The sequence below is a fragment of the Scleropages formosus genome, chromosome 8, assembly GCF_900964775.1.
Source record: "Scleropages formosus chromosome 8, fSclFor1.1, whole genome shotgun sequence".
NCBI classification, from domain to species: Eukaryota; Metazoa; Chordata; class Actinopteri; order Osteoglossiformes; family Osteoglossidae; genus Scleropages; species Scleropages formosus.
Genome location: NC_041813.1, coordinates 26,306,004 through 26,331,983, shown reverse-complemented (window position 1 = coordinate 26,331,983; position 25,980 = coordinate 26,306,004). Strand labels below are relative to the sequence as shown.

Below are 25,980 nucleotides of genomic sequence, written 5' to 3'. Positions count from 1 at the left end.
GTTCACATCCCGGGAGCAGAATGCCTGTAATAAATACATGGACTAAAAAGTATCTGGCTGTTAAGGATGCGTGCCTCCCTTGGCTTTCCGGGATGGAACAAGTAAACGGGAAATCACTATCTTAAATACTGTGCCACCTTATCTGAAAGCACTCAGGATAATCTATTTTTTTTTTTATAAAAAAAAAAAAGACAATTCAACATATGCAAGGCCTAAAAGGTCCAAGCTGAACATAATTTACATATGAAAAATCAAAAAGAAAAACAAAACCACAAAAAGATGAGGTAAAACAGACAAAAACACATAAAAATATATATATTTATATATTTAAAAAAATTGAATCTCTCTATATTTAATTTTGCTTCTAGAGTCGCAGGCTGACACAAAACACTCACATGCCCCTGATCTCCACAATTAGCACATATTAGCTTTAATTCAAAAGCTTCACTGAATTTTAAATTGTTAACAGCGTTAGGATTCATTGGAATTTCATTATGGTGATTAACATGCTCAAAAAGGAAAAAAAAAAAAAAAGGAAAAAAAAGAAAAGAAAAAAAGGGGGTCAGAAACAAGAAGCCAGAAGCAATTGAGGCATTCGACAGAGAAATTAAGAGGAGAGATATGACTGAAGTTACAATTATGGTGCACTACACTTAGTTTCTCTGGATTTTAATTAATTAATTCATGTATTTCCTAAACAGTTCCACGGCAACTACTGTGCTCCCTGTAATGGTGAATGTTCTCTGTGATGCAGATGGCTTTGCTCAAACATCAGAGGTGAGATGATGCCTCCGCTTCAGAAAGCTCCCCCAAATTTTATTTTTCTGTCTCTCTTGGGTTTTCTTCAGTGCCACTCCAGGTCTCTTCGGATGTAGGGGGTGGGGAAATATGGGTATTGGCTGGGGGGGAGGGGGCAGGGCTTGGTGTAGGGCAATAGGGAGAGGTTTTTTTTTCCCCTCTACATGTTCCGGTTGACAGGTGTGACGTAGTTGCGTGGGAACATGCCCGTCAACCCGTGACAACCTCCTTTCCACCAGTTGGGATCAGAGTTGTCCAGGACTTGGATGAAATCTCCACGTCGGAAACCCAGCTCTCCCTCCTCCTGGGGGTCGAAGTCAAACAACGCCTGAACGTAAGTCGGATGCTGTGGGGGAAGAAGGAGAACCCACTGAGAATTTTAGGGGCTTCACACATCTCTGCTACCTTTGGATCTTCTCCATGGTATTTTCTGCTACAAAGGAAGATGAGCTCACCTGGGGTACTTGCTCAATGTCCCGCAGGAAGATCTGCTGGTTTCGTGAGACAGAGGTGGACCGATGGTAGTCCACCAGCTCATTGAGCGAGTTGAATTTGACCACCCACAGGAAATACTTTCCTGCCCCGTCACGAAGGACCTTGAAGTGTTGCACGTCATTCCCAAATCTGAGGAGGCAGATGGTTAACTAGTTAGACATAAACCACAGGCTATAACAAGCAGCACCCACACCTATAACTAGGTTTTAGAAAAGGCTCAGCACACCAGTGCCAGCTAGCGCAGTCAAAATGGAAACAATCAGTGTGAGAATAAGCTCTGATTTAAGGCACATGAAAGTTGTAACTTAAATGGTGCATAACTTAGACAAGCAAGTTGAGTACAGTTCAGCATGACAGCACAGTATCTACTAAAACCAGGAACAACTGCAGTGAAAGAGCTACCGTAAACAGAATCACAGTTAATGCCCAGAAGGAGCACCAGGGGGCAGTCATCCTCCAGAGTCCTACACCTCTGGAATCAGTGCTTTCAGAACATGAGAGCACTAAGCAAACAAGTTTGCAAGGACTTCATTTGTGTGGTTATTTCCTGTTTTGTACAGAACATCACCGATTTTTTATCCCTCACTGACCCTGGCAGGAGTACGTCCTCCAAAACCGAAACTTTCCAGCATCGATAAACACAGTACAGTAAATGTATTTTCTCTTATGATTCTCTTAACATTCTTTTCTCTTACTTTATTGTAAGAATACAGTATATACTACATATAACAGAAAATGTGTTAATCGACTGTTATCGGTAAGGCTTCTGGTCAACAGTAGGCTATTAGTAGTTAAGTTTTTGGGGAATCAAAAGTTATACGCGGATTTTTGACCCTAACCCCCACGTTGTTCAAGGGTCAAGTTTATTTTCCAAAGAGAAAGTCTTTTTCTAAACAAAACACAAACACTTGTTGCATTATTGATGTTCCTAGCTACTAGGGGAAAAACCTTTTTCTTCTTTTTTTTTTTTTTTTTTTTTTACAAAATGGAAAAAAAAAAAAAAAAAAACATTTGAAGAAATGTAATAAACTGGTATTACTTGCATATTAAAATTATGTGCGGATAAAAAGATTGCAATGGGATTTTAGAAAATTCTCTCCCAACTGCTACAGCCAAGAGACTCACTATCCAAGCAACGGATATTTTCGATGCTGGTTCCTGTTCCAAATGAACTGTTCAGTTCTGTTGATTTAACCTGTATGTTTTGCATAATTCAAATGATATGGAATCAAGTGTTATTTTTGGATATTAAATTCCCCACCTTGTTTAACAGGTATTCAAAACTTAATTCTGTGAAAGTAAGGATGTCATGTATTCTAAAATTTTTTGTTAACAGACATTTTCTTTGAGCATTTCTAAAGCAGGTCAGAAAAGAGTGCCAGCATAAGTTTACATGTGCTACAGAAGTGAATGCGAACACTAAGAATGCTTTACATACTGCTGCCCAGAAGTAAAAAGCAAGGTCCATTACAGCTTTCATTTACTGTGTGAATACAGCCTGAAAAAAATGCATCCAAACTGGTTCCAAGTAAGCCCAGGTACCAGCCTACTTTTCTGGTAGTTCAGCAAGATGGGAAATCTGCAAGTTTAAGTTTTCTGCCATTAAAAAGTTGAAATCTGTTATCCGGCATCTCACTACTGAAAATGGTACACAAGTTTCCACTCCCGGAACTGTGGAAAATGTTCTATGGAGTACCAGTATCTGACGAAGTATTTTACATCTAAATGATTTGGCAACCACCAGTTTGGAACAACTGAATACGTCAGAAAATTACCTGCCTACGATTTACACGTTTTGATATATAAGAACAAAAACAGTGAAATTATTTAGATATCATTTTTACAAGCTTAGTTGTGCATTTCTGTGTAAATTCATTCCTGCCTTGAGGATGATTCTCAAACCTTACTTGACAGAGAGAGAGAAGTCTCCAGGAGCACTTTCACTCTCTCGAATAAGGAAGGCCCCGTCATGTCTCTGTTTGTTAAGAATCTCCTCTGCCTTGGCTCTAGGGATCTTTCCAAAAAACCACCTGAAACAAAACAACATTGCACCATAATCCAAAATGACCATTTCACAACAAGTACATTTAGTGCTTTACATCTGAGATGGCTAAGGCTATACATCATGGAGCAATGCACCACTTAAACTTAAGCTACAGAAGGGAGAAGAGCTTAAACATATTATCTATGCTTCCAGCCACACTATGTTCCAGAAGCATTAGTATGCCACCTAAATTGGAGCAATACTTTCCAGAGTACAGCAATAGTTTATGTAAATGATCTAGAAACCAATGGAAAAAACACTGTGCTTACAAGTGTTGCTGCCAGACAGTAAATAGAATAAAAACTCAATTTAAGAAAACAGTCTTGTGTATTTAAGTCTATCATATGTTCTTGTCAATCAAAGCCAATTTCCTTCAGTCCTCTAAGAAGTATATGAATTCAAATGAACTGCTCTGAAACAAGTATGACGGCCCAAAAACACAGCACTGTCCACAGCAGCCCACAGCTGAGGTGGAGGAGCAGACGGGTGTACACAGCTGCCCTCCTGCGAATTAGGAATGACCTTGATCGCGTGCAAGTTAATTATTAAACACCACAGGTACTTCATGACAATAATCAAAGATGATGCCTTGGCTCTTTTGCATGGGAGTCAAAACCAGGTGTAAAATGACAAAGACAAAATCCTCTTTGCATTTGAGTGTGGGTATAGTTCCGGGTTCGATAGCGTTGATGATGAAGCCATTAAGAGAAGCACGGAAGGTTCTGTGACTTTTTAAGTCAGTAGTACTGGGATGGATTAGCGCTAACTTTCATGTATAAAAACATGTATAAAATGTATTTTTTTAAAAAAAAAAAAAAACATTTTGGATGTTTTGGCTGAAACAAAGAAGTAGGTAGGAAAGAAGTCCTGGAATGGATAAATAATGTATCTTCATCACAGTAATCTCACACCATGTCTGTAGTTCTAGTTGTTGTGACCTGAGCTACAGTGCACTGAGGCTGTGCTCCAGACTGCACAAGCTACCAGGAATGCTCATCCTGAGGTAAGAAAGGAGGACAGAAGACTAACGAACAGCCACAAATGAGACACTCCCAAACACAGGGAGCCTGAAAACAGCTGGCCTTCTCACCACTGCACTGGATCACAGTGAGAAAGGAAATGTGTGACCGAAGGGAACCTACAAGCTTGCTTTTCTTAAAGGACAAACAAACTTCAAAAATGCATTTACGATTAAGCTAAACCAAAAAGACGTTTGAAGATCAAAACATTTTTTAAATTCTTCAGACAGCGGTAACAAAATGGCATTTTCACTATGATATGACCTCAAATAATTCAGCTAAGTGGTTAATGTAGATGGCACATTTCCCATGATGTTAAAGTGAGAAAACAAACACCTCCATTCTGTCCCATAATCCTGGTCTCAAACCGTTTTCTGACACCACCTTGCATAAACAGAACAACCTGTACAGTTAAGAGCGCAAATGATCACGTTTAGGAAGAAGCTAAGAGTGAATAAACTGAACCTAGTAAGTGAGGACCAGAACCTTTTATAATCTGGGCCACAGGATGGGTGCTTAAGTGGTGCTTTTTTTTCCTTTTTTTAAACATAAGAAAATGTGTTCAGTGCAAACAACTTCTCCTGTCATTTCTAGGATAATTAAATCCCTCTCGGGGTGAAGCAAGTCCAGTCTGATCCCTAAAGAGGCTCTCAGTGTAATTAAAGTGCAATGCAGTGCTTATGCTGCTCCCATTCTGTACCACAGAAGCAGAGGACACTCCACACAGACTCTGCAGGGATCGAACCCATGTCGAATCACAAAGCACAGGCACTGTAAGACACCGTGTCAACTTGTTTGGGGAGTGTGAATTCATTTGCGTCGTTTTCATTCTGTCTCCTTTTTTGAATTAAAGGAAGACCGTTATACTTACGGATGTGCTTTCATTTCAATGTAGTTCTTGGGAATGAAGCCATCCTTTCCATTGAGCTCTGCCTTGTACCAGTTCTGGTCACACTCTTCGTTTAAAACCTGTCCCAAGACAACCAAGCCAAAAAGAGAAAGGGACATAAATAAAAGTTTCACTCCACAACCTGACAGTCAAACATGCATAAACTCTCAAGTGAATGCTGAACCCTGGTCTGACACTAACACTGTTGTTCCCAGGCTTTTCAGAAATACAGATAAGGGTACTTTTAATAAATGGGTCTTTGAAAAAGTTGAATCTTTCTAGGTCCAGATCTTTGGAACGGAACCGCTACTGTACCTTAAGTTGCTTTAGTACAATGTACTGTTAAATGAATGGGTGATTACTTTAAATACTGATCAAGTTATGTGTTGTGCTTACAAGATTACTGAGGAGAAGAAGAAAAAAAAAAAAAAAAAAACACCTCTCCAGCTCTAACAAGGGAGGGGAGAAGAAGCATCAAACCGAAAAACAGAAACTTCTCTAGAGGATAGAAAGGAGTGTGCAACATCCTTCCTCTTTCCACTACCAGTTAATAGTGGGGTGCTGAATCTCAGACACAATGGCTACACTGAAATACACCTTGCTGCTATCATGACCACATAGTATTCTTGTCCATTTGATAAGATGATTCCCTACTATACCATCTCCTCAGTTCACAAAGGGCCACAAAATGTCTCACATGTTCATGTAGAAGGGAAGTGAGAGCAGCTATTCTAGATGATCTATCGATGGGCAATGAAAACTTGCACGTTGGCTTGAGGTTCCGTACTCAGCTTCGTAAACAAGATACAGGTTCAAGTTCTACGAGAGGCCACATTACTGTACCCCTGAGAAAAATATTTCAACTTTGCCATGAGAATTATCCAGCTGTATGAATGATCTGTAGCAATGTACGGTTGGTGGCATAACACAGTAAAATTTCAGGTTAAATAACCTTAGTGAGATTATGGTAGAAACTTGTGCTATCTGACAACTTTAAGGAAATCAATTTAACTGCTATTATCAGTAAGCAACCCCGAATAGATCTGAATATGGTTACGGAAACATTTCTGAGATGCCTTTAGTTTGAATTGTTTCGACAATTCAAATTAGTCACTTTCACAATAAACACAGGCACGCATAAACGTACTATCTTGCTCCAATATTATCATTCTTTCAAGCATATACCCAAATAATAGCAAAGAAAAAAAGTTGAGTACCAGTTAGAAAGCCTGCGCTAAGTTAGTTTCATGGTTTTAAATACAAAAAGTTTCTTAGACAATGTACAGTGGTCAAACGAACAGTAGTACAGAAGATTGTAAAAAATAAGACAACTCCAACCTTCGACATACATTTTAAGTTTTGGTGTTGACAAAAGAAAAACACCTGAACAAAGAAATACAATATTTCATTTGATGGAATAAGGCATACAAACTTTTTCAGTTTGAATCTGCTCTCACAGGACAGGTATATGAGAATATATTTCATATTCATAAAAGAATGCTGCAGGGAATTCCTTCAGCAGCTACAAGCAGAATGATATAACTAGAATATAGTTTGCATGTTATAACACACTCCTTACAGTGCATGGTGTTAACATTTAAAGATTCCATGAATATTTTCTTAAGGGTATTATATGAATCAGGTTCTCAACCGGTCAATTTGGCTTCCTGGTATTAAGGATCATATGACACCTACAGTCAACAAACTTTTTGCAATGAAAGGGGGAAAGGACAGTGGGGCTGCAGGGTTTAAAAAAAAAGAAAAAAAAAAAAAAAAAAAAAGTCACAGACGATTTGTGAGTATCTTGTTATCGCACTGTGCCGTTAGACAGCCAGCCTGCATACAGAGATTACCCCTTGTTGCAGCAGTATGCAACCAGTCCTGTGCCCACACTACGTTTAGTTGCTTTTTCATCCGGGTGGGGGGGGGGGGGGGGGGGGGGTGAGCAAACCGTAAGCAAGTCAGGCAAGATAATGCAAACCCACACAACAGAGCAACCCCAGCAAAATGTCTGGCTTGCAGGGCTTACACCAGTAGTTCTGCGAAAGAGACGTGTGAGCATGACAAGTAGGTTGCGATTGTCGTCTAAAACCATATTCTACTTTAGGGTTTAAAGGGGGGGGGGGGGACTTGCTCTCTTCATCTGTGTAGCTGTATAAATATGTTAAAGTAGTTCAGTTGTTGTAGCAAGCAGCACAGAAGCACTGGTGTAGTACTCATGTCAGTGATTTCAGATTAATTTCATTGGCAAAATAACCATATGTACAGATACTTAAGGCAGAAGTCACTTTAGATAAAAATGTAACAACTGCTTAAAAAGCCACATAAAACAAAGAAAATTCAGCCTCTCAATCCTTGCAGAGAAGAGTCTAGAGTAAAACTCTCATGCTGCAAACAGCTCAGCAAACCAAAGCATAGACAGAAACCATGGTTCTGCTGTGTTGGCAGCTGGCAATGGGGCAGTCCATAGAGCCCACTCAAAGCCAGCCGTTCCCTCCACCCCCACTGAAACACTGCTGGCCCAACAATCTGACCCTGTGGAAACAGAATTGGGGAGTTTCTATTTCCGGGGTCCACAGAATCAGGGATAATCTCACACAGCTGTCACCTGCTCCCTAAGCACATCCAGCTCATCACAACCAAACATTTCCTAACCTCCAAACATGGGATGCTACAGTACATCAAAATAAACACAGGAGACATGTGTTCACTGGCAGCCTCGGGGCTCAGCAGTACTCTGCCAGGGGCAAGACACCCACGCATCTCATTAGCTGTGTTAAGTCACCCAAATAAAAGTTGAAGATCCAGAGTTTTGCAGGTAAACAGGAAAACAACTTAAACCGAATGAAGAAAGTTGTTCTGTGACAAGACAGAATATTCCCACGTCACATGAGCCATGTAATTCCAGACTGTGGATTTGACCCTGTTGACTGGTCCATGGTGGGGGTTGGGTGGCTTACTTTAACAAGGGTGTGGGCCAGGCTTGGCTGAGGGGCAAGCTATGCTTCTGCAGGGTCAGCAATACCCAGAGAGGATTGCAGATGGAGATTTTGGATTATCTCAGGCGACAAATGAATCTTGAGCAGGCAGATAAAGCTTCTTTATGGAAGGAAATGATGGCTACGCAAAGTTAATCCGAGCAGAAACCAACGATGAGGACACAGACATGCAAAACATGCTACTTCTACAGGTGTGTGATGTATCCAAACTGCTACTCTCAAGAGAATTCACAGCCAAAGCACATGATTACACATTTGTGAAGGTACTGGGAGAAGACAAAATGTTAAGGTCACTGCCATGGTGCAAATAATTAAATAACTAACGAGTTCATCAAAAATCAGGACTGTTTCCTTTTAAGTGACTAATGAATGCATACAATGTCTGGAGAAAGCACAGCAATTTCATAATTTCCACTGAAACTATACATACTTAACATTGATAACTACATTAATACAATAACACCAGTTTATAAAGTTAATTCTGCTGGTCACATGTTGCCACTGTCCTGGAACAAATAAAAAAAAAATTCTAAAAGGTATATAAAAAATTATGACTACCAACACCGATGAAAAGAACACCCTCCTCACTTGAGTGTGAGAGAGACTGACCAACCCCCAGTGGTCCAGCATGTAACACAACCTGTAGGAAGGAAGCTTTCCTGAACTAGCAGAGACTGCCTATACAGAGGAAAGCCTAATTAGGGGAAGAGGCGCAGTGAGAATCGGTTTAGTCAAACTGCAACTGTTGCAGATGCCCGATCGTTGAAGCGCAGGAGAATGAGCACGGGAAGGTGGGAGGGGGAAAGCAAAAAAGACAAAAGATGCAAGAATTAACATGACAGCTAAACAGCGGTGCATGCAGCAGCTGCTATCTGTACTGTTACACCACGCCCTCCCACAAAACCAGTACTATTGGTAAACTGGAGGTGGAAAAAACATCAATTAAACCCAATACTGCCTTCTGCACACACAGTAACAGATCGCAGAGAATCAGACAATGTTTTTGAGAACACCAAATGAAAGAGTCCAATAGAGTTAATCTTGTTCTTTGCGATACATATTGATTAGACTATTCAGATTAGTTTCTCAGCACCTGGCTACGAAGAGTCATCCTCCAAGCTCCTGGTGTTTGTGTCACTAAGAGCTTAGACAAGGCGAACAGCAGAGTGTGCCAGCAGCATTTGCACGGCTAGCAATTAGTCTAGCATCCGCTCACAATTTATCATGCTACTTTGGGGGCAAGGAGAGCTAATTATTCAATACTTCAAAAGGGAAGCGTTAAACACAGAGCTCTCGGGGTAAACTTTGTTACTGGAAATTAAAATCTTAGCATGGCACAGGCATCAGAGTTAAAAATGAATAGTCAGGAGAAATGAGGGGAACAGAGCAGAACTGCTTAACATGACAAAAAGATTTTCAGGGAGAAATGCAGAAGGCACGGTGAGGTAGGGCAGCCTAATGTATCAGTCATTTTAACTGTATTAAAAATACCTGTACAATTTACCTTCATACCTTGACAGACATGTGCTGTTAAGTCTGGATTTCTTGACAGGACAGGGCAAGCTACAGCAATGCCATAGATATCTCATTTATTCAGATAAATGTCCAGTTTCTATTGTGTATGATTTTAGAGCAGGGAAAACATCACAGAATGGTCTGACACAGAACAGTTGGGGGGAAATATTCTCAGAAAGATGTATTCAATTCACTTCAGTGAGAGCTAAACCCCATATGCATATCAGATGAAATGTACAAAGGTATAGAACGCTAGTATAAATGGGCCAAAAATTCAACAAAGTGCAGAGAACAAGCAGAGAGTGTGCGTGCAGATGCTGAGGTTACAGGAAGCTGAGGGGGAAGAGAAGAGAAGATCGAGAGCCCAGAACTGCTACTGCACAGGCCCAACACACCTCAAGAGCCTCCTTACTCAACTCCCACACACGTTGCCATACACCATCTCGAAGCGATGCAAAGAAAACACGTTGCCATACACCATCTCGGAGCGATGCAAAGAAAACACGTTGCCATACACCATCTCGGAGCGATGCAAAGAAAACAAGACTCAACAGTACAATGGTAGAGACACCAATGGGACTTGAATCAGCAACCTTTGGCGACTAGTGCAATTATTCTGCATCTCCACATCCCGAACCTTGACCCGTGTCACTTGAGACGTTAGTCGCACCTACATAATTCTCTGTGCCGTTACAGCTATCTGTCATATACATCTTATACATTTCTTTGCTCAAATGAAACTGGTTACCTGGCTCTTGCATGCCCTGTGCAACAAGCAAATCTCCAGAGACAATTCTACAGGGGCCAGACATGCTTTAGGGAAAGCAGAAATGCCCAATTGTTAATTTCATAATTTGATTTAGCTTTTGCAGATAGTTTTCAATAAAAATCCAAAAAATTAACAAGTGTTGTACAAAATAAGATGCTTGATTCAAAACAGAATGGAGAATGACGTTTACCCAAATCTGTGTCAGTCAGTCAATTTCATGAAATACTGAAAAATGACAAAAACTGCTAGCTAAATCTGACTGAAAACACTCAACATGTATCAATATGCAGCATGTAAAATTATCCATCACAACCACAAACAATTAAAAAGACCTCAAGCCTTGAGTCTACTACCACAGAGCTAAGTAGGAGGGGATTAGATTCAGCCAGGAGAACAGTCTGTATCTCTTTGGGGCTGCAAATACACCTGAGAGTAGGAGCAAATACTGTAAACTGACAAATGACCCAAAATATTCCCTTCCTTGTAAAGTCTGCAAATGAGGCCCCAACTGAACTAACACCATGAAACCAAGTTTAGACTCTTCCCCTTTCTTACAAGTATGACTCAAAGCCCCATGACTGAAGACTAACATTTTGTTCAGGAGATGTAGTTAATTACTTTGCAAGAGGATTCTAATAGTAAAATAACACTAGTTACCCTTTCCAGCAAATAACAAAACATATAGAAGCAGTCTGATACACATTCTAACGGAATTAAAAAAAACACAAGATCAAGCTTTTTCCTATAAGAACTAATTCATCATTAACAACTCTGCAGTACACATGCTACATGTAGTAAATGTGCTCTCTACCTGAAACTATCCCTTAAAAGTACACAGACATGAGTAAGCCTGAGACTCACAACCACACAGTCTTTCAAGATAAAAATGCTGAACCTAAAACCAGTACATTAACTATTCCAAAATCCCTGCAGACGTTCAAGGCCTAACATATCAGACTTCCTGATGGGCTGAACATACAGCACTATGCACTGAAAAGGAGACAAATTTAGCAAGGAAGAAGGAAGGTATTCAAAACCTTGACAGCATGCATGTATCAGCTAACAACTGGTACAGGAACTAAGGAATCCAGGGCTTCCCCCATCACTGGGTGAACATGGCAGCACCAGCCTTTCTTAGATAGACACAGCTATGCTACAAACTAAAGTTTATACTTTATTAATTAAACAAAGCTCCAGTGATTCTTTTCCTTTCAACAGCTGTAAAATTAAAAAAGGTGTTTAGTAGTGAATTGTGTCTGAAACCCTCCCCCCAATGTATGTGATGCATAGGTTACAGATAACGCAGACCACGCTGCGGTTAGCATCAAAGCCAACACATAGCTGTGGCTCATATGGGGGCGTATAGTGGTGACCTAGCACACATTCACACACTCACTAGACCAGAACATCCTTAGGTGACCAGCAGCACTATTCACAAAACAGTCCCAGAGCAGAAATTCAGTCAGAAGTCTTTTCCTCTATGCTTGTGCCAATTAAATAGTGAAATATCAAATTGTGCTCCGTTTCATTCAGATACCAGAATTGGGGGCATGGCAGTGCAGTGGGTTGGATCGGGTCCTGCTCTCCGGTGGGTCTGGGGTTCGAGGCCCGCTTGAGATGCTTTGCGGCGGACTAGCGTCCCGTCCTGGGTGCATCCCCTCCCCCTCCAGCCCTTCGCCCTGTGTTGCCAGGTTAGGCTCCGGCTCCCCTCGACCCCATATGAGACAAGTGGTTTCAGATGATATGCGTGTGACATATACCTAAAACAAGCCATTTAAAGCAGTAGCTGATTATACTATGTTATAACAAATATTGCCTATGCTTGCACAGAGATATTAACTTTCCAACAAACAAAAAGGAATTTCCTGATTTTGTCAACATGACTGGTTAAAATGATTAGTGGCCAATACAATATTTGGGAGCACCTAGCAATTCAGACAAGCCAGCTCCTCCCCTGGAGGCGGGAGAAGCAGTAAACATAGAACACTGAAATATCAACAACGCATGACTTCACTGCGGAACAAGGCGGCCACTGCAAACATCTGGCCCAAGATGCTCCGATACTTGCCTGTGAACCCTGGATTGCTGCACCTGCTACGTCTTCATTACCTAGAAGCGTCTGGAAAGAAAACCTTTACCCCCAACCCATTTGCTTTCAACTTCTGCTGCATATATTTACCTCCTCCCTCGTGGTATTGAAGAAGAGCTTCAAATTAATTAAGGGAAGATCAAAGATTACAAAGGAAAGTGTAAGCAGAAAGAAAACATATTTTTGCTGAACTTGAAGAGAGAAATTCTGCAGAGCTTCCCTACAGGTGAGGAGGTCTGGAAAAAGCGAGAAGATTCAGCAAGTCGAGTTTTCATGCTAGTGCACACTTTACTGATATTCATCTTTTCTACACTTATATTAAAAGAAATATGAACTACATACTTGGATGATGTAACAACCTGCAAGAACTATTCCCTCACGCAGGACCCTGATGAAATGGTGAAAAGAAAGGAACTCCAGATGAGCGAAAGTGGCACAGCTCACGCAGGCACACTTGTACACACCTTCTACGTCCATTCCACCTGAGCACCGTTTTGCACTGTCTGGACACATTTTATCCAAATCCACTTAAAAGTTTATCAGACTTGTTCATGTGCTTGTGTTGTTAAGCAAGAACACAGTTTTAGACAAAAGTGTCACTAAAGCAATTCATGTAAATGTTCTGAACAAACTATCTTTATAAGCATTTTTATTTAAACAGACCCGCTTTGACCAAAACAGTGAACAATCTCATGTAATCCCCAACACAGTGACTAATATTGGGAATCTTTTTTTTTTTCCGTTCAAATACCTTGACCCTAAACGCACGCTGCCTGAAACCACTTGTCCCAAGCGGGACTGCGGTGAAACGGAGCCCAACCCGGCAACACGGGGCGCAAGGCTTGGGGGGGAGGGGACGCACCCAGAATGGGACACCAGTCCGTCACAGGGCACCGTAAGCAGGACTCGAACCCCCCCCGATCCTAAACTGATACCTTAAATATTACCGAGCTAGATAAATGGGTAAATAATTGTAACCTAAATGAATAAATGTAAATATACAAGAAGAGTGCAACAGAGGGTTGAATATGATATTTTACAAAAGATACAGAATATTCAAAGATTGTTCTATATTCTTCAGCACACCGCTAAAAGAACTGCTGCCATAACGTCTAGCAGAACTACTTTTCTGGGAAAGGGTGGATCCTTTTATTGGGAAACTCCTGTTGTTCAGGAATGCAAGGTAAAAACTTTTATCATCTAAATACAACTGTAAGGAGAACTTAGTCCGTTCATCACAACTTGGCAAAGTCCAATCTTTTTTGAAGAGGTCCAAGCTGAGGAAAGAATGGCATAAGGACTAACATGCAGAAATTGTCCGGCACTGAAACATTCAGCTTTACCGTCATGTGCCAAGACGAGAGCATGGCAAGAATGAATGATGTTGCTGAAGTGTGTGTCATATGACTAACAGACCCAAACAAAATCCAAGACAACAGACAGTAAAAAGATGTGTTAACCTGAACTGTGTTCACAGCAGCCTATTAAGTAATACGTAATGTTACCTTCATAATATAGTTGTATCTTTTCATTAAAAGGAGTTTAGATAGATTTTTTTGTTCCCTTTCAGGTGCCTCTGGACTGCCCTTGTGATTGTTAGTGTACAATACCAGAAACAGCACACACACACGCACCCAAAATTCTAATTACAATCTAATTTATTACAGCATACTGTATCATAAAAAAATGTGCTAAGGGCTGAAGGAGCCACATGCTTCTTCTATGATAATTCCAGAAATTTGTGAGATGTTAACCAAAAAACCTGCTATTTTACTCCCGTATGTGGCTCCTAAACCGAAAAGGCATTTTTATTAGCTGTTATTTGCCATCAGTTTGATACTGTCAATTTTAAAGCTCACAGCTAGCAAAGAACTCCTCAAAACCCAAAAATATTATAGACGATTGGTATGACCTTTAAGCTTCAGATTAGAGCAATAACATGCCAAACAGAGCTTGAGCTTTGAGCATTCAAGGTAGAAATGCCCAGTTCAGTAGGCCTGAGTCTAAGAGGCTCACTTTAGTTCAAAAAGAAACACTTCTGACAGCACAGCTCAATAAGCTGAACTTCACTGTTGCACCTGCAAAGGAACCAAAGGAGGAAAGTACTCAAAGCAGGCACTGTTAATGGGTTTTCGGTTTCTATAACTTTTCCATTTCCATAGCTTAGCAGTTACTACTGAGAATAAGAAAACAACAGCTGAGAGTGACATGTTATACTTAGTATGACCTGAACCAATGAAGGCCTCTTCAGGGGCAGAGTACCAGAGCACCCTGTGAAAGCACTGTGAAACCATCAGACTGCCTGCTCAAAAAATGTGCACCATAAAACATCGGCCAAGCAGAAACACTTTTTCTGCAGAGCAAGAATTCCTTTTTTCCCCCTCCACTTTATTCTCCAGGCTATTAAGAGCTTACCAACTTCGCTACCTTCGTAGATCATAAGACCCTGCAGTACTGGAGAGGCTTCTCTGAGTTAAGTCAATTAACAAGAAACCAACTACTTTATCAACAATCTTATTTCCACACATTTCCTGTAAAAGGTCCCACCAGACAGGACCAGCGTTCCATAAGGAGGCTAATTTAAACACATTTAGTAATAAAAAGGTGCTATGGCAGCAGCACAATGCAACACTGTAACATCTCTCTCTCACTCACACCCACAAAATCTGTCAGTGCGATGTAAACCAGAAAAACCTTGCAAGGATGGAGTGTGTGTGTGTGTGTGTGTGTGTGTTTATGAGCATGAATTGTCAGAAAAAAATGCTTTCAATCAATATTTTGAAACAAGCACTACAATCACAAACAGCACCAGACCACAACATCTTGGGAATCTACACAAACAACTCAAAAGAGAAGCAGGTGTGTAGCTCCTCTCGGAGTATCTGAGCCAAAGTGTGCTGCAACCAAAGCCTCGGCCTAACCCTCAAGCTAAGACCTGTAGAGAAACCCTGCAGCCGCCATGGAGGCTGCATCTGCAAATCGCTTCCCCACTGACACATGCTTCCTCTTTCCTTCACAAGCACTTAAAAGAAAAAAAAAAAACTTTGAAATTCAGCAGCTTGCAAGACTGTCGAAACTGCAGAACCAGAAAGACAAAAAATGCTGTGAGGGCAAAGGAGGAAAAAAAATATCCTGCCTGCCCCTTGTGATGTGAAATTTGCATAAGGCCTTTTCTGTCCCAATTACTCTGTGCTTCCACTCCCTGGCAAGGCATGCCCTGGTGAGATGAGATTAAAGCTTTTCCCCTCCTTTTAATAAGAATCAAAAGGAACGGATTATGTAAAATATAACTTGTATTTCAGGCAACTCCCAGAGCAGAAAATAAACCTATAATCTTGGTAACAAACACAGCGCAATGGACAAAAATGGAGAACAGAACAAAAGGGCTGTACTCAGTCGGGCATACCACAAATACCCACCTCTACATCTGGGACTTATCAGGGATTCTGCCGTATTTGTAACATTTGCATTACCTTTTTGTCAGGCATGACTGCAGACCAAAGCAGACACCAGGTCTCTCAGCAAGTCTGATTAAATCACTCTAGGTTCACCATTCACTAGGGGCCAGCTGATCACTTACACAACTGTTATGGGACTTTTAAGTGTTGTAGGATTAGTGCAAACCAATCACACAGTCTGTTTTCTGGCACGCTAAAAAACACATGCTCCCATTTCTACTGTGTATGTGTGAGTAGAATAAGAAGAAAAATGTTTGCAACAATCACAGAACAGGCAAACCGGCAACAAGGCTGTGCACAACCAGATTGCTCCACCCCCCCAAAGAAACGTCAAATGTGAGGCTTCTGGAGAACTTTGCCAGGAACACCTCAAGGAACATCTCCACCTACCCTTTTCCGGTTCTTACCAATAATCACAATTACAGTGCCCCCGCTATCTGCATGATAACAGGCATTTGCAACATTTTAGGGGTCATCTGTACAACACAGCAAAAACCCAAAATAACCTGTAGACAGAACTTTCAGCATCCAACATCTAAGACGACCCGAATAATTAAACTGTCTACACAACAACCAATAATAGCTTAAGCAACCCACCTACAAATTTTTCATTCTACACAGCACACAAAATTTAAATTTTTTTCCTATATACATCACAATAAAATACAATTAATTTTTCCTGAAACTGCATACCCTTTCACAGCTAGACTGAATATCATAGGTGTGCTCTAACAGTCCTTCCACCGTACTGTTACCTACAGCTGCTAAGGCCCTGTGACGTGCAAGAGGGGGAATTAAGGAAAAGAAAAAGCTCTCCTCAGCAACCTTCTTAAAAATTTCACTGTCAGCTTAGCCCATGGCTCAGAAACAGACTCGGCTTTTTTGATTATGAGCAGACAGAGGGTTGTATACGCTGAAAGGCCCAATACTGGCAGGATAAAAGAATGAAAAACTGAAGGCAAGTGGTCTAGTTCATGCCTGTCAATAATCTATCTTTGGTTGTTATCCTGTCTTTCATTAATTAAACTGAAAGCCTAGATTAGGCTAGAAATGTCAAGAGTTCAAAAGACAGAAAAAACACTACAAGAGGAAACGGTTTCAACTGCTAGATATGAGGTGATAAAACCATTCAACTTTCCCTTGAAAACATATGACAAATACTTCTTTGTAAGTGATTTAAAAAAAAAAAAAAAATAGTATTTGTAAGTATGCCTTGGCTGTACATAAAGCAGAAACCCAAACCACGAAAAAAATATATTAAATAAATCACAATACACACGCAACAAATACGGAATATGTGGGAAATCTTAGAATCCTACAGCTCAGAATCAGCATATTAAACTACTGAGAAAAAATCTCGCCCAATACCCCTTAACACAGGTTTTCGATTCAGGAAAACTTTGTGACTGTTGTTTAAATAGAACACAACCTAGATACTTAACAGCACAATGAGCATGTCTTCTAAAACAATGGAAATTTAAGATTACTGCTTTTGAATAATTCTTTCAAGTGAAAGTATGACACAACAAATACAAACATCAAGTACTACACTTTCTAAGTATCCGCAATAATAGCTTGGAATAACTTGTGTGACTGGTTGTTCTTAATTCTCAGCAATAATGCTGCATAAAGAAAATATATTTACATAATAACAGAACTAACAATCATGAAGAACAGACACTGAAAAGTAATAGACTAGAGTTAAAAACTATCATTCTTGAATAAGGGTCATATTGTTGGGCATCATATGTTGCAAGGAAAAAGTGTACTGCAACACTTTGCCCACTGAGAATTGGACAAGGGTTTAGACTTCCTAAAAACACAAATTAGCAATACTGTTACTTATTATTACTGTGCAGTGAATAGCAGAGTGATTAAGGCTCTTTGCTTGCAGCTTGAAAGCTCCGGTTCAAATTCCTTTCCCGCTATAGTTCTCACTCTCAAATGACAATACACCCTATGAGCTAGATATTTATATATATAAAACCTCATCTTAAAACTGATTAACATAAATAGCATTACACAAAGTAGGCAACTAAATAAAGGTGCATTATTATTAAGGATTACCTTGAGGATCTCTCCACGTTTAAAACTTAATTCGTCATCTGCAGTGGCCTTGAAGTCGTACTTGGCGATGGCTTCCATAGTGCCTGTTACTGGACACCTGTGTCTCACTGTACTTCCGCTATTGATGATTTTTGGTTAAAATTAAACAGAAATCCAGGATCCTGAGGATGGTGGACTGAAGTCTCTCCCCCCCCCGTCTGTGAGCCCTTTCCCAAGGCTTGATCCTCACATAAAAAAGCGGCAGCCGAGGAACCTGCAAAGGGAAAAGGTGCATGAAGGATCCACTCACAGGTTGCTCCAAATACACAGTAACATTGAACCCCACCCTGAGTTATGACAGGAATTAATGTGCAAGTCCGCCTCAGCAGACAGGACTGAAATCGTGTCGCTGACGTTTCGTACAGCCAATCACCGTTAGCTACTGCCACAAGGCGGCCAATCAGACGGGGGAGAAAAGCAATATCCAATTAGAAAGCCTACAACCGCATACCGCGAGTCTACTGTCAGCGATGGCCTCCATCCAATAAGAGAGCAGCATGTCAGCGCCTTGTTGTCACCGAAACAGCCGCAGCGTTTCCAATATGTCACAGCAGTCCGACTGACAAAGACTAAATCCGTCTCTTAGGCTTTGTCAATCGGATCGCGTTAACTACCTTTTTACATGTTGAGTTCATAAATCAGTGAATCAGTGATAAACAAATTTGCAGCTCATAGATAGATACCGGCTATCAGCATTTAAAATTTAAATTACCGAAGCGAAGGCGAAATGTTGCAGTTTTGTTCTTATCTTATCCTGCGACAACAATTTTCAAATGACTAGTATCAATTTATACAGAATTTTTTTGGGGCTTCACACGTGCATTTCAGAAACAACAGCGGAAAACGCAAGTCTTAAGCGACGACATCGAGTAAATCGTACTGACAAATCGTATCCTTATCAACAATGATCAACTATGTTATAAGATTAATAATAATAATAAAATCTTAGAACGCAGTTTATGTACCAAGTGATCGCAAAATCCAAAGATTTTCCATTAACACAAGACAAGGTTACTTATCGTTTACATATCCCACCTAAGTATTCTAATTGTGGAAAATCTAGATTCCGCTATTTCATAAAAGACAACGGACAACAAGAATTTGAGAAAACGACACGTTTGTGTGTCTACACACACGTATAAAACAATCAATCAACACCCGCGATTTGTCCAGCGGTTGGTTCACGCGCTTCAGTCTCCGCTCCACTGATAGTTTCCTTTTTCTAGATTGTTCTCCAGCTGAACAGCAGAACCGCTTCGAAACAGTTATAGTTCAATTCACCAATCGACCCATTTTTTTTGGGGGGGGGGGGAACCCACATAAATTATCTCAAGGCAAAGGCGACGCGAACATGCATTGGTTTCAACTAAGAAAACACCGAGGTGACGACACGTCGGCTTCCCATTCTAATGTCCAACGGTGAACTACGCCTGAATCATTTGAAATAACACTATCTACCGCCTGGTGGGTCACACGTTTTCAGAATACGCAGATTATTACTACAGTAAGGTCAGCTGTTAAAAATACTAACAAGGTGCAATTTACCACCGCATTCGCCACCACAAATCCTTTTTTGTTGAAAAGAGCAAAAAAACAGGAGGCCTATCGGCTCGCGCAGAGCACCGACAACACTTTTCCTCTCTCTGCTAGCGTATAGTCTAGACAAACCATGAGAAACTCACCCTTCAGCTCAACTGGACGAACTCGGGCGCGCCTCCCAGGTATAACTGCTTTCAGAACGAAAAATGACACCGAAGCCTTTGACTGACAGTAACCGCACTTACTAGCAGCTACCTAATATTTCAATGTTTTTTTTTGTCAAAAAAAAAAAATTCCATGTAAGCTTATTTCCGCTTCCGTCCAGATGTTGTATGTTCGCTGCTGGTAGAGCATATGAAATCTCGCGATACTTCAGGACAACTTCTTGCACGTGTAAAAGAATTGCTGTTCAACAGTTACTTGATGCTGCTTTCTAATCAGCCATATTAAGACCAGTTACACACACACACACACACAAATTTTCTGAACCGCTTGTCCCATACGGGGTCGGGGGTAACCGTAGCCTACTCGACAACACAGGGCCTAGGGCCAGGGCAGCGGGGGGAAGGAACACACCCAGGATGGGACGCCAGTCCATCGCAAGATACCCCAAGCGGGACTCGAATCCCAGACCCACCGGAGAGCAGGACCCGGTCCAACCCACTACGCCCCTCTCTAAGACCAGTTCGTTACACTAAAATGTATTTCTATTTATTTTGGAGAATTTGCCATAGATATATCAAATCTATTTAAGACTAGGACTGAGATAAAATAGAGTATGATTAGTAGGAAAATCTCCACATGAAGCCAAAAATGACACTTTTTTGAACAATTATTATAAAATCGAATGTGTCGTAAAAAATATCACACGATTACAAGTGGAAGACGGCGAAACGTTTCTCTCGAACACGGAGAAGTTGCGCCACCTTGTGGTCGTACATTTTAAAACGTTTAACACGAAACGGACATAGAATATAATCTCCAGCGATGAAAGTTAAAGCACAGTGATGCGCAGAACGGGAAACGAATCCCTGGTCATGCATTCGTAACGCTTGGAAATTATCAGCATTTCAGCTTTTACTCAAAAACGGTGAAGAATGGCAGTCCGCTTAGATATATTAAGCTTTTCTTTGTCTAACATTCGCAAGGTGACCTCGGCTGTGCAACAATCCGCCAGCAGTTTCATGGCATGAAACTCCAAAATGAACAGCGCGAATTCATTAGATTGGATGTTAGAAGATACCTCCTCGCATTTAGAAAGCAGCGGTGAAAAGGGTCAAAGAAAAATCCCCTCTCAGGTCTCGAACCAGTATTTAATGCATTGTTGCAGTACCGGTATCTGCCACGAGATGTCACCATTGCTTCTCCTGGCCACATTTTCATTGGGATTTATATCTAGAGCCTTTGCGCCCAACTTCTAATTTGACTTAACAGACATCACGTCACACGTCTCCTTCTCCAACAAAACAACTTTCCAGAGTGCGGCCTTATTAAACCAATTTGACTCATTGAGTATTGATATAGCGCCACAATTTGCACTGTGCCACCGCGGTGCGTTCGATCCGTAAAGCGGGGACACGTGTTGCTGGGCGATGAATGTCCGCAAGGGGCTCGAACCTTCCTCAGGTAGGACGGGCTCGTCAAAGGCGAATCATCTGAGCGTTTAGTGTGGATTCAGCTGGGATTCTTTTTTTCTCGGATAACTTTTTTTTTTGGAAAACGTGGGTAGGGAATGTTCGACGAAAGCTCATCGGTTTCCTGCACCAGTACCTGTGAAACTCCGGCAGGTGAGTGTCCGAGTCTCAGAGAACGACACACACACACAACCTCGTTTACCGACTTGAATCCCGTAAAGCGCGCCTTCGTTCAGCGGGACCCACGTTCTTCCTTGGCACTCTGAGCCGCGTTATGAAAAATCATTTTTAAAAATGTCCACTACGAGATGAATAAAGTACCACGAGTTGCGTGCGAGGAGTCCGACGATGCGCTGAATTTGCCTAAACGCCCCTTTCAGCGTTACTTTGTTACGGGAGATGAAGTTTTCCCGCTGGAGACGAGTTCAGCACCACGGTAAAGAACAGCGCTTTACCGCTGACTCCTCTACGGCGGTACAGTTTTTTTACCCTTAAAAAACAGTGTAAATGACAGGGGTAGGAAGCAGGACTCACACACCCTTGAGCTGTCGGAGTTAACGGTACATTTCAGCCACTGATCATGACCTTATACCCTTATATTCCTTTTTATTCCACATCTGGCGGCCGACCGACACATTTAGACAGATCCACACACACACTGTCTGAACCGCTTGTCCAGAGTCGAACCCAGCAACATAGGGCATAAGGCTGGAGGGGGTGGGGACACACCCAGGACGGGATGCCACTCCGTCGCAGAGCACCCCAAGCGGGACTCGAACCCCAGACCCACCGGAGAGCAGGACCCAGTCTAACCCATTGCGCCACCACACCCCGCCCAGACAGATCCACTCCGGCGGTTATTTACACTCAGGATCATAAAGGTCAGCAAGGTTTTCTTTGTAAATAACACTAGATTAGAGCAATCAAATAATTCCCATCCCGCTCCTTTGCTTTTCTGCAGAATATCACATGCAGAGTCGCAGCGGCCTCCTGCCAAGCCTTTTCGGGATCATCTGCGTTCTGGGCATCGTCGGCAATTCCGTCGTGGTCTTCAGCATCGTGAGGAAGAGCGAGTTCCGCGCCCGGCCCACGGTGCCGCACATCTTCATCCTCAGCCTGTCCGTGGCGGACTTGCTCTTCCTCCTGGGAATGCCCTTCCTCATCCACCAGCTGCTGGGCAACGGCTCCTGGCGCTTCGGAGCCACCATGTGCACCATCATCACCGCGCTCGACTCCAACAGCCAGATGGTGAGCACCTACATCCTCACGGTCATGACGCTGGACCGCTACCTGGCCACCGTGCACCCCATCCGCTTCGGCTACGTGCGCACGCCTCGCGTCGCCGCGGTGGCCGTCGGCCTCGTGTGGCTCCTGTCGCCGCTCACCATAGCCCCCGTGTGGATGTACGCGGGCCTCATGCCCCTGCACGATGGCTCGGTAGGCTGCGCCCTGCTGCTGCCCGACCCGGCGCGGGACACCTACTGGTTCACGCTCTATCAGTTCGTGCTGGCCTTCGCTCTCCCGCTGGGGATCATCTGCGCTGCCTTCTCCGGAATCCTCCGCAGCATGTGGTCCAGCGTGGCGCCGGCACCCCAGCGGAGCCTGAGGGCGCGCACCAGGAAGGTGACCCGCACAGCTGTGGCCATCTGCCTGGCCTTCTTCATCTGCTGGGCACCCTACTACAGCCTGCAGCTGGCCCACCTGGGTGTGCAGCGGCCTGGATATGCCTTCCTGTACGCCTACAACGTCGCCATCAGCTTGGGCTACGCCAGCAGCTGCGTCAACCCCTTTCTGTATATCCTCCTAAGCGAGACGTTCAAGAGGCGCTTTGCGTCGGCGGCCCGAGCGGCCCGCCGAGACGCAAGGGTCCACCCCGGAGCTGCCGACGGCAGCGCGAGTCTGCGGCTTGCTCCTGAAGCCACGCAACAGTTCCGGTCCCCCAGGGAGTTTCTTCACCGCATGCTTCCTGTCACCGTGGCCGTGCGCTGAGCGCCCTTCTCCGCGTGGCTTTTCGGCGGAACGCCCTACGTACGCGAAGAGTCACAAGTTTCGCGGGAAAACAGCAGTGGATTCTGGGTTCATATCCCATAAAGTCAAATCCATGCGTAAATCTGAAATCCCAGGAGCCCACGAAAGCAGTTTAAAGAAACGGTTATGTCGTCGTCGTGGGTGTTGCTACGTGCTGCTCGGTCTGTAACGCACCGTGCGCTTTAACTGCGAAGGAACAATTTATTGTTAATTTCACATTTTTGCAATGGAAAATTGTCAGATGAGTGCTGCTTTCAGGCTTGAATTCTGTCTCATTGTGACTGGATTAGTCCACGATGTGCAATGTTCCGCTGAGCCCAATACAGAGAAGCAGAAGGCGAATTTCAATATTCGAATGTTGCAGAAGTTCATGCTCAACATTCGTTAGATTACCGTCACCGTCGTTATAATCATCGCCACAGAAACTGCGATATCCTGCGCCACCTTTGTTTTGTTAATGTGAAATAAAGATAAAGCATCGGCAGTCATTTGAATTTATTAGCCCCCTACCACGGTTTGAAGTGAACGCAAAGTAAAGTCCGCATTGAGATGTAAAGGTCAATACCTTTATTTTTTAACCCAAATGAATCACACTGCTTCTGAAATCCACCACGGTGTGATGAGCAGAATAAGTAATACGATTATTGTCCATACATTTATAAGTGTGCGGTGCGCGAATATGGTCCGGGAAGATGAGTTATCCGGAACGTTCTGCATTACATACCAGCACAGTACTAACCTGCCATTTGCTGGTACTGTAGGAAGCCTTAGCATCAGGCAACAAAAAAGTGTATAATTTTTAGCTCTTGAGAAATGAACAACAGTATCTGAGGTACACTGGGGAAAAGGTCAGAACGAAAAGAAAAACACGCAATAATTTAACAGAGAATATTTTCACCAGCCTTATACGGTACAGAACTTGGAAATGGCATTTATAGCGGATGCTCGAGTATTTCGCTTCATGTAAACGCCTGGGTTGCAGATGGTTTTATTATTGTGAAGAACGACACTATCGGTGTTCTGAGCTGAGCCGCACATTTCCTAATCCGCCTCGCTGATTCATTTCAGAGAAAAATGTCATTTTCACAAAATGCCAAAAGACCAAATAGAAAAATGCATCTAAATATATATATTTCTGTAGGTCAGGCGCAGGCACATGCCGATTTTAAATGATCCATTAATGCGATCACGTTGTAAAGGGCACAACATGGGCAGCTGGTAGCATATCGGTTAGAGGTACTACCCTTGGACCCAAAGATCACAGGTTTAATCCCCTCCTCCAGCTGTAGTACCCTTGAGTAAGGTACTTTAAATGGCTCCAGTAAAACTACCCAGCTGTATAAAGGGTAAATAATTGTAAAACACGCAGTTTTTCGGCACTAGAACCTGCAACAAAGTAAAGGAACCGGAAGAGAGAAGGCAATTTGTTACTGCACTGTTCACATTTAAGTCATCTGGCAATGAACCGGGTGAAAAATAAAACTCCGGGATTCCATCTACCAGTTCGTACCCACCCCTCCTGGGCAGCGTATAGATAGGTCAGACATTGACGTAACAGCATCAGTTGATGAATGAAAGTTCTCTCATTTAGCTGATGCTTTTCTCCAAAGCAATTTACAGCATTGATGTTACAATTATTTACCCACTTACACAGCTGGGCAATTTTTTGTTGTAGCAATAGAGGGTAAGTACCTTGCTCAAGGGTACTACAGCCAGAGGTAAGGCTAGAACCTGCAACCTTTGGGTCCGAAGGCCATAGCGCTAACACTACTCTACCAGCTGCCGTGAAATCCACAGCACTGAGCGGTCCTCTCTTTTCACTTCTCGGTGACGGCCGACAGCAAATTAAAAGAACATCTAAGGAGGCTCCGATCCCAGCAGCGCGATCGCAGTGCATCTCTGACACGGGAATTAAATCCTTTTGCCATTTTAAAATGTTATAAATTGAGTCATATTTGCACAAATGTTGGGACAGGACAGTCATACAAAAGAGGGAGAATCAACAAGAACCTTGTCCGGCAACAGGACCAAAGCCGCTAACGATGGAAAAATAAGCTCCTGCATGAAATCTCAGACGAAACAGAGCGTTTTATTCAAAGCGAACACAACCCCAGGGCGTTTGGTAATGTTATGGACTCTTTAGAGACCCGGGAAAAGTAATTCTGTGCAATACAACTCGTCTTAGCAATCACATCTTTCCCACTAAGCAGCTGCCATCCAAAGGAGAGAATTTACATGACACACAATGAAAGATGAAAGAGACACAGATAATACTCAGGGCTTAGCATGTTATTAGTATACAGAAAATCATTTCACCGATGCAAAAAAAAGAGTCGCATCCAAACAGCAACGGGGCCAACTTTCCTTATGATTGACCTAGACGACAAACTGTGAAACCTGCTGCACCAAATGCATGTGTGGACAAGAAAAACAGTTTAAAAAACCTATAAAAGAAGCAGCAGCTGAGCCAGTGATGTCAGTGGTGCCCCATCACGTTTGCTTTCACTGGACTTTTTAAGACAGTTACTGGCACTATGTATGGTTTATGATCTAAATACAATAAGATTAAAAACAGGTAAACTGAACGAGTGAATACGC

The 25,980-nt window shown here is 42.4% G+C and overlaps 2 protein-coding genes across 4 annotated transcripts; one reads left to right on the top strand and one right to left on the bottom strand.

Moving 5' to 3' along the window:
• Nucleotides 1-329: 329 nt before the first annotated feature.
• Nucleotides 330-20,026, bottom strand: grb2b (growth factor receptor-bound protein 2b). Of its 3 annotated transcripts, none has more exons than XM_018757419.2 (6): nt 19,864-20,025; nt 18,143-18,395; nt 5,228-5,325; nt 3,201-3,323; nt 1,254-1,422; nt 332-1,144 (listed from the first exon to the last, which is right to left on the bottom strand). In XM_018757419.2, the coding sequence occupies exons 2-6, from the start codon at nt 18,218-18,220 to the stop codon at nt 959-961; spliced, it is 654 nt and encodes a 217-aa protein (XP_018612935.1). In that variant the 5' UTR covers nt 18,221-18,395; nt 19,864-20,025; the 3' UTR covers nt 332-958. The 3 variants fall into 3 exon arrangements, with proteins under 3 accessions (XP_018612937.1, XP_018612935.1, XP_018612936.1); XM_018757420.2 differs by lacking the exon at nt 19,864-20,025 and adding an exon at nt 19,316-19,338; XM_018757421.2 differs by lacking the exon at nt 3,201-3,323 and having other exon boundaries at nt 330-1,144; nt 19,864-20,026.
• Nucleotides 20,027-21,143: 1,117 nt separating this feature from the next.
• Nucleotides 21,144-23,859, top strand: mchr1b (melanin-concentrating hormone receptor 1b). Its single transcript, XM_029254063.1, has 2 exons — nt 21,144-21,507; nt 22,316-23,859. The coding sequence occupies exons 1-2, from the start codon at nt 21,453-21,455 to the stop codon at nt 23,341-23,343; spliced, it is 1,083 nt and encodes a 360-aa protein (XP_029109896.1). The 5' UTR covers nt 21,144-21,452; the 3' UTR covers nt 23,344-23,859.
• Nucleotides 23,860-25,980: the final 2,121 nt, after the last annotated feature.

Excerpts from the sequence above, each read along its gene's own strand:
- grb2b (XM_018757419.2), bottom strand. The coding sequence starts at position 18,220 with ATGGAAGCCATCGCCAAGTACGACTTCAAGGCCACTGCAGATGACGAA. Across the intron at positions 5,326-18,142 it reads AACGTGGAGAGATCCTCAAG|GTTTTAAACGAAGAGTGTGA; the intron begins GTAATCCTTAAT and ends GTCTTGGGACAG. Across the intron at positions 1,423-3,200 it reads GACTTCTCTCTCTCTGTCAA|ATTTGGGAATGACGTGCAAC; the intron begins GTAAGGTTTGAG and ends CTGCCTCCTCAG.
- mchr1b (XM_029254063.1), top strand. The coding sequence starts at position 21,453 with ATGTTCGACGAAAGCTCATCGGTTTCCTGCACCAGTACCTGTGAAACT. Across the intron at positions 21,508-22,315 it reads TACCTGTGAAACTCCGGCAG|AATATCACATGCAGAGTCGC; the intron begins GTGAGTGTCCGA and ends GCTTTTCTGCAG.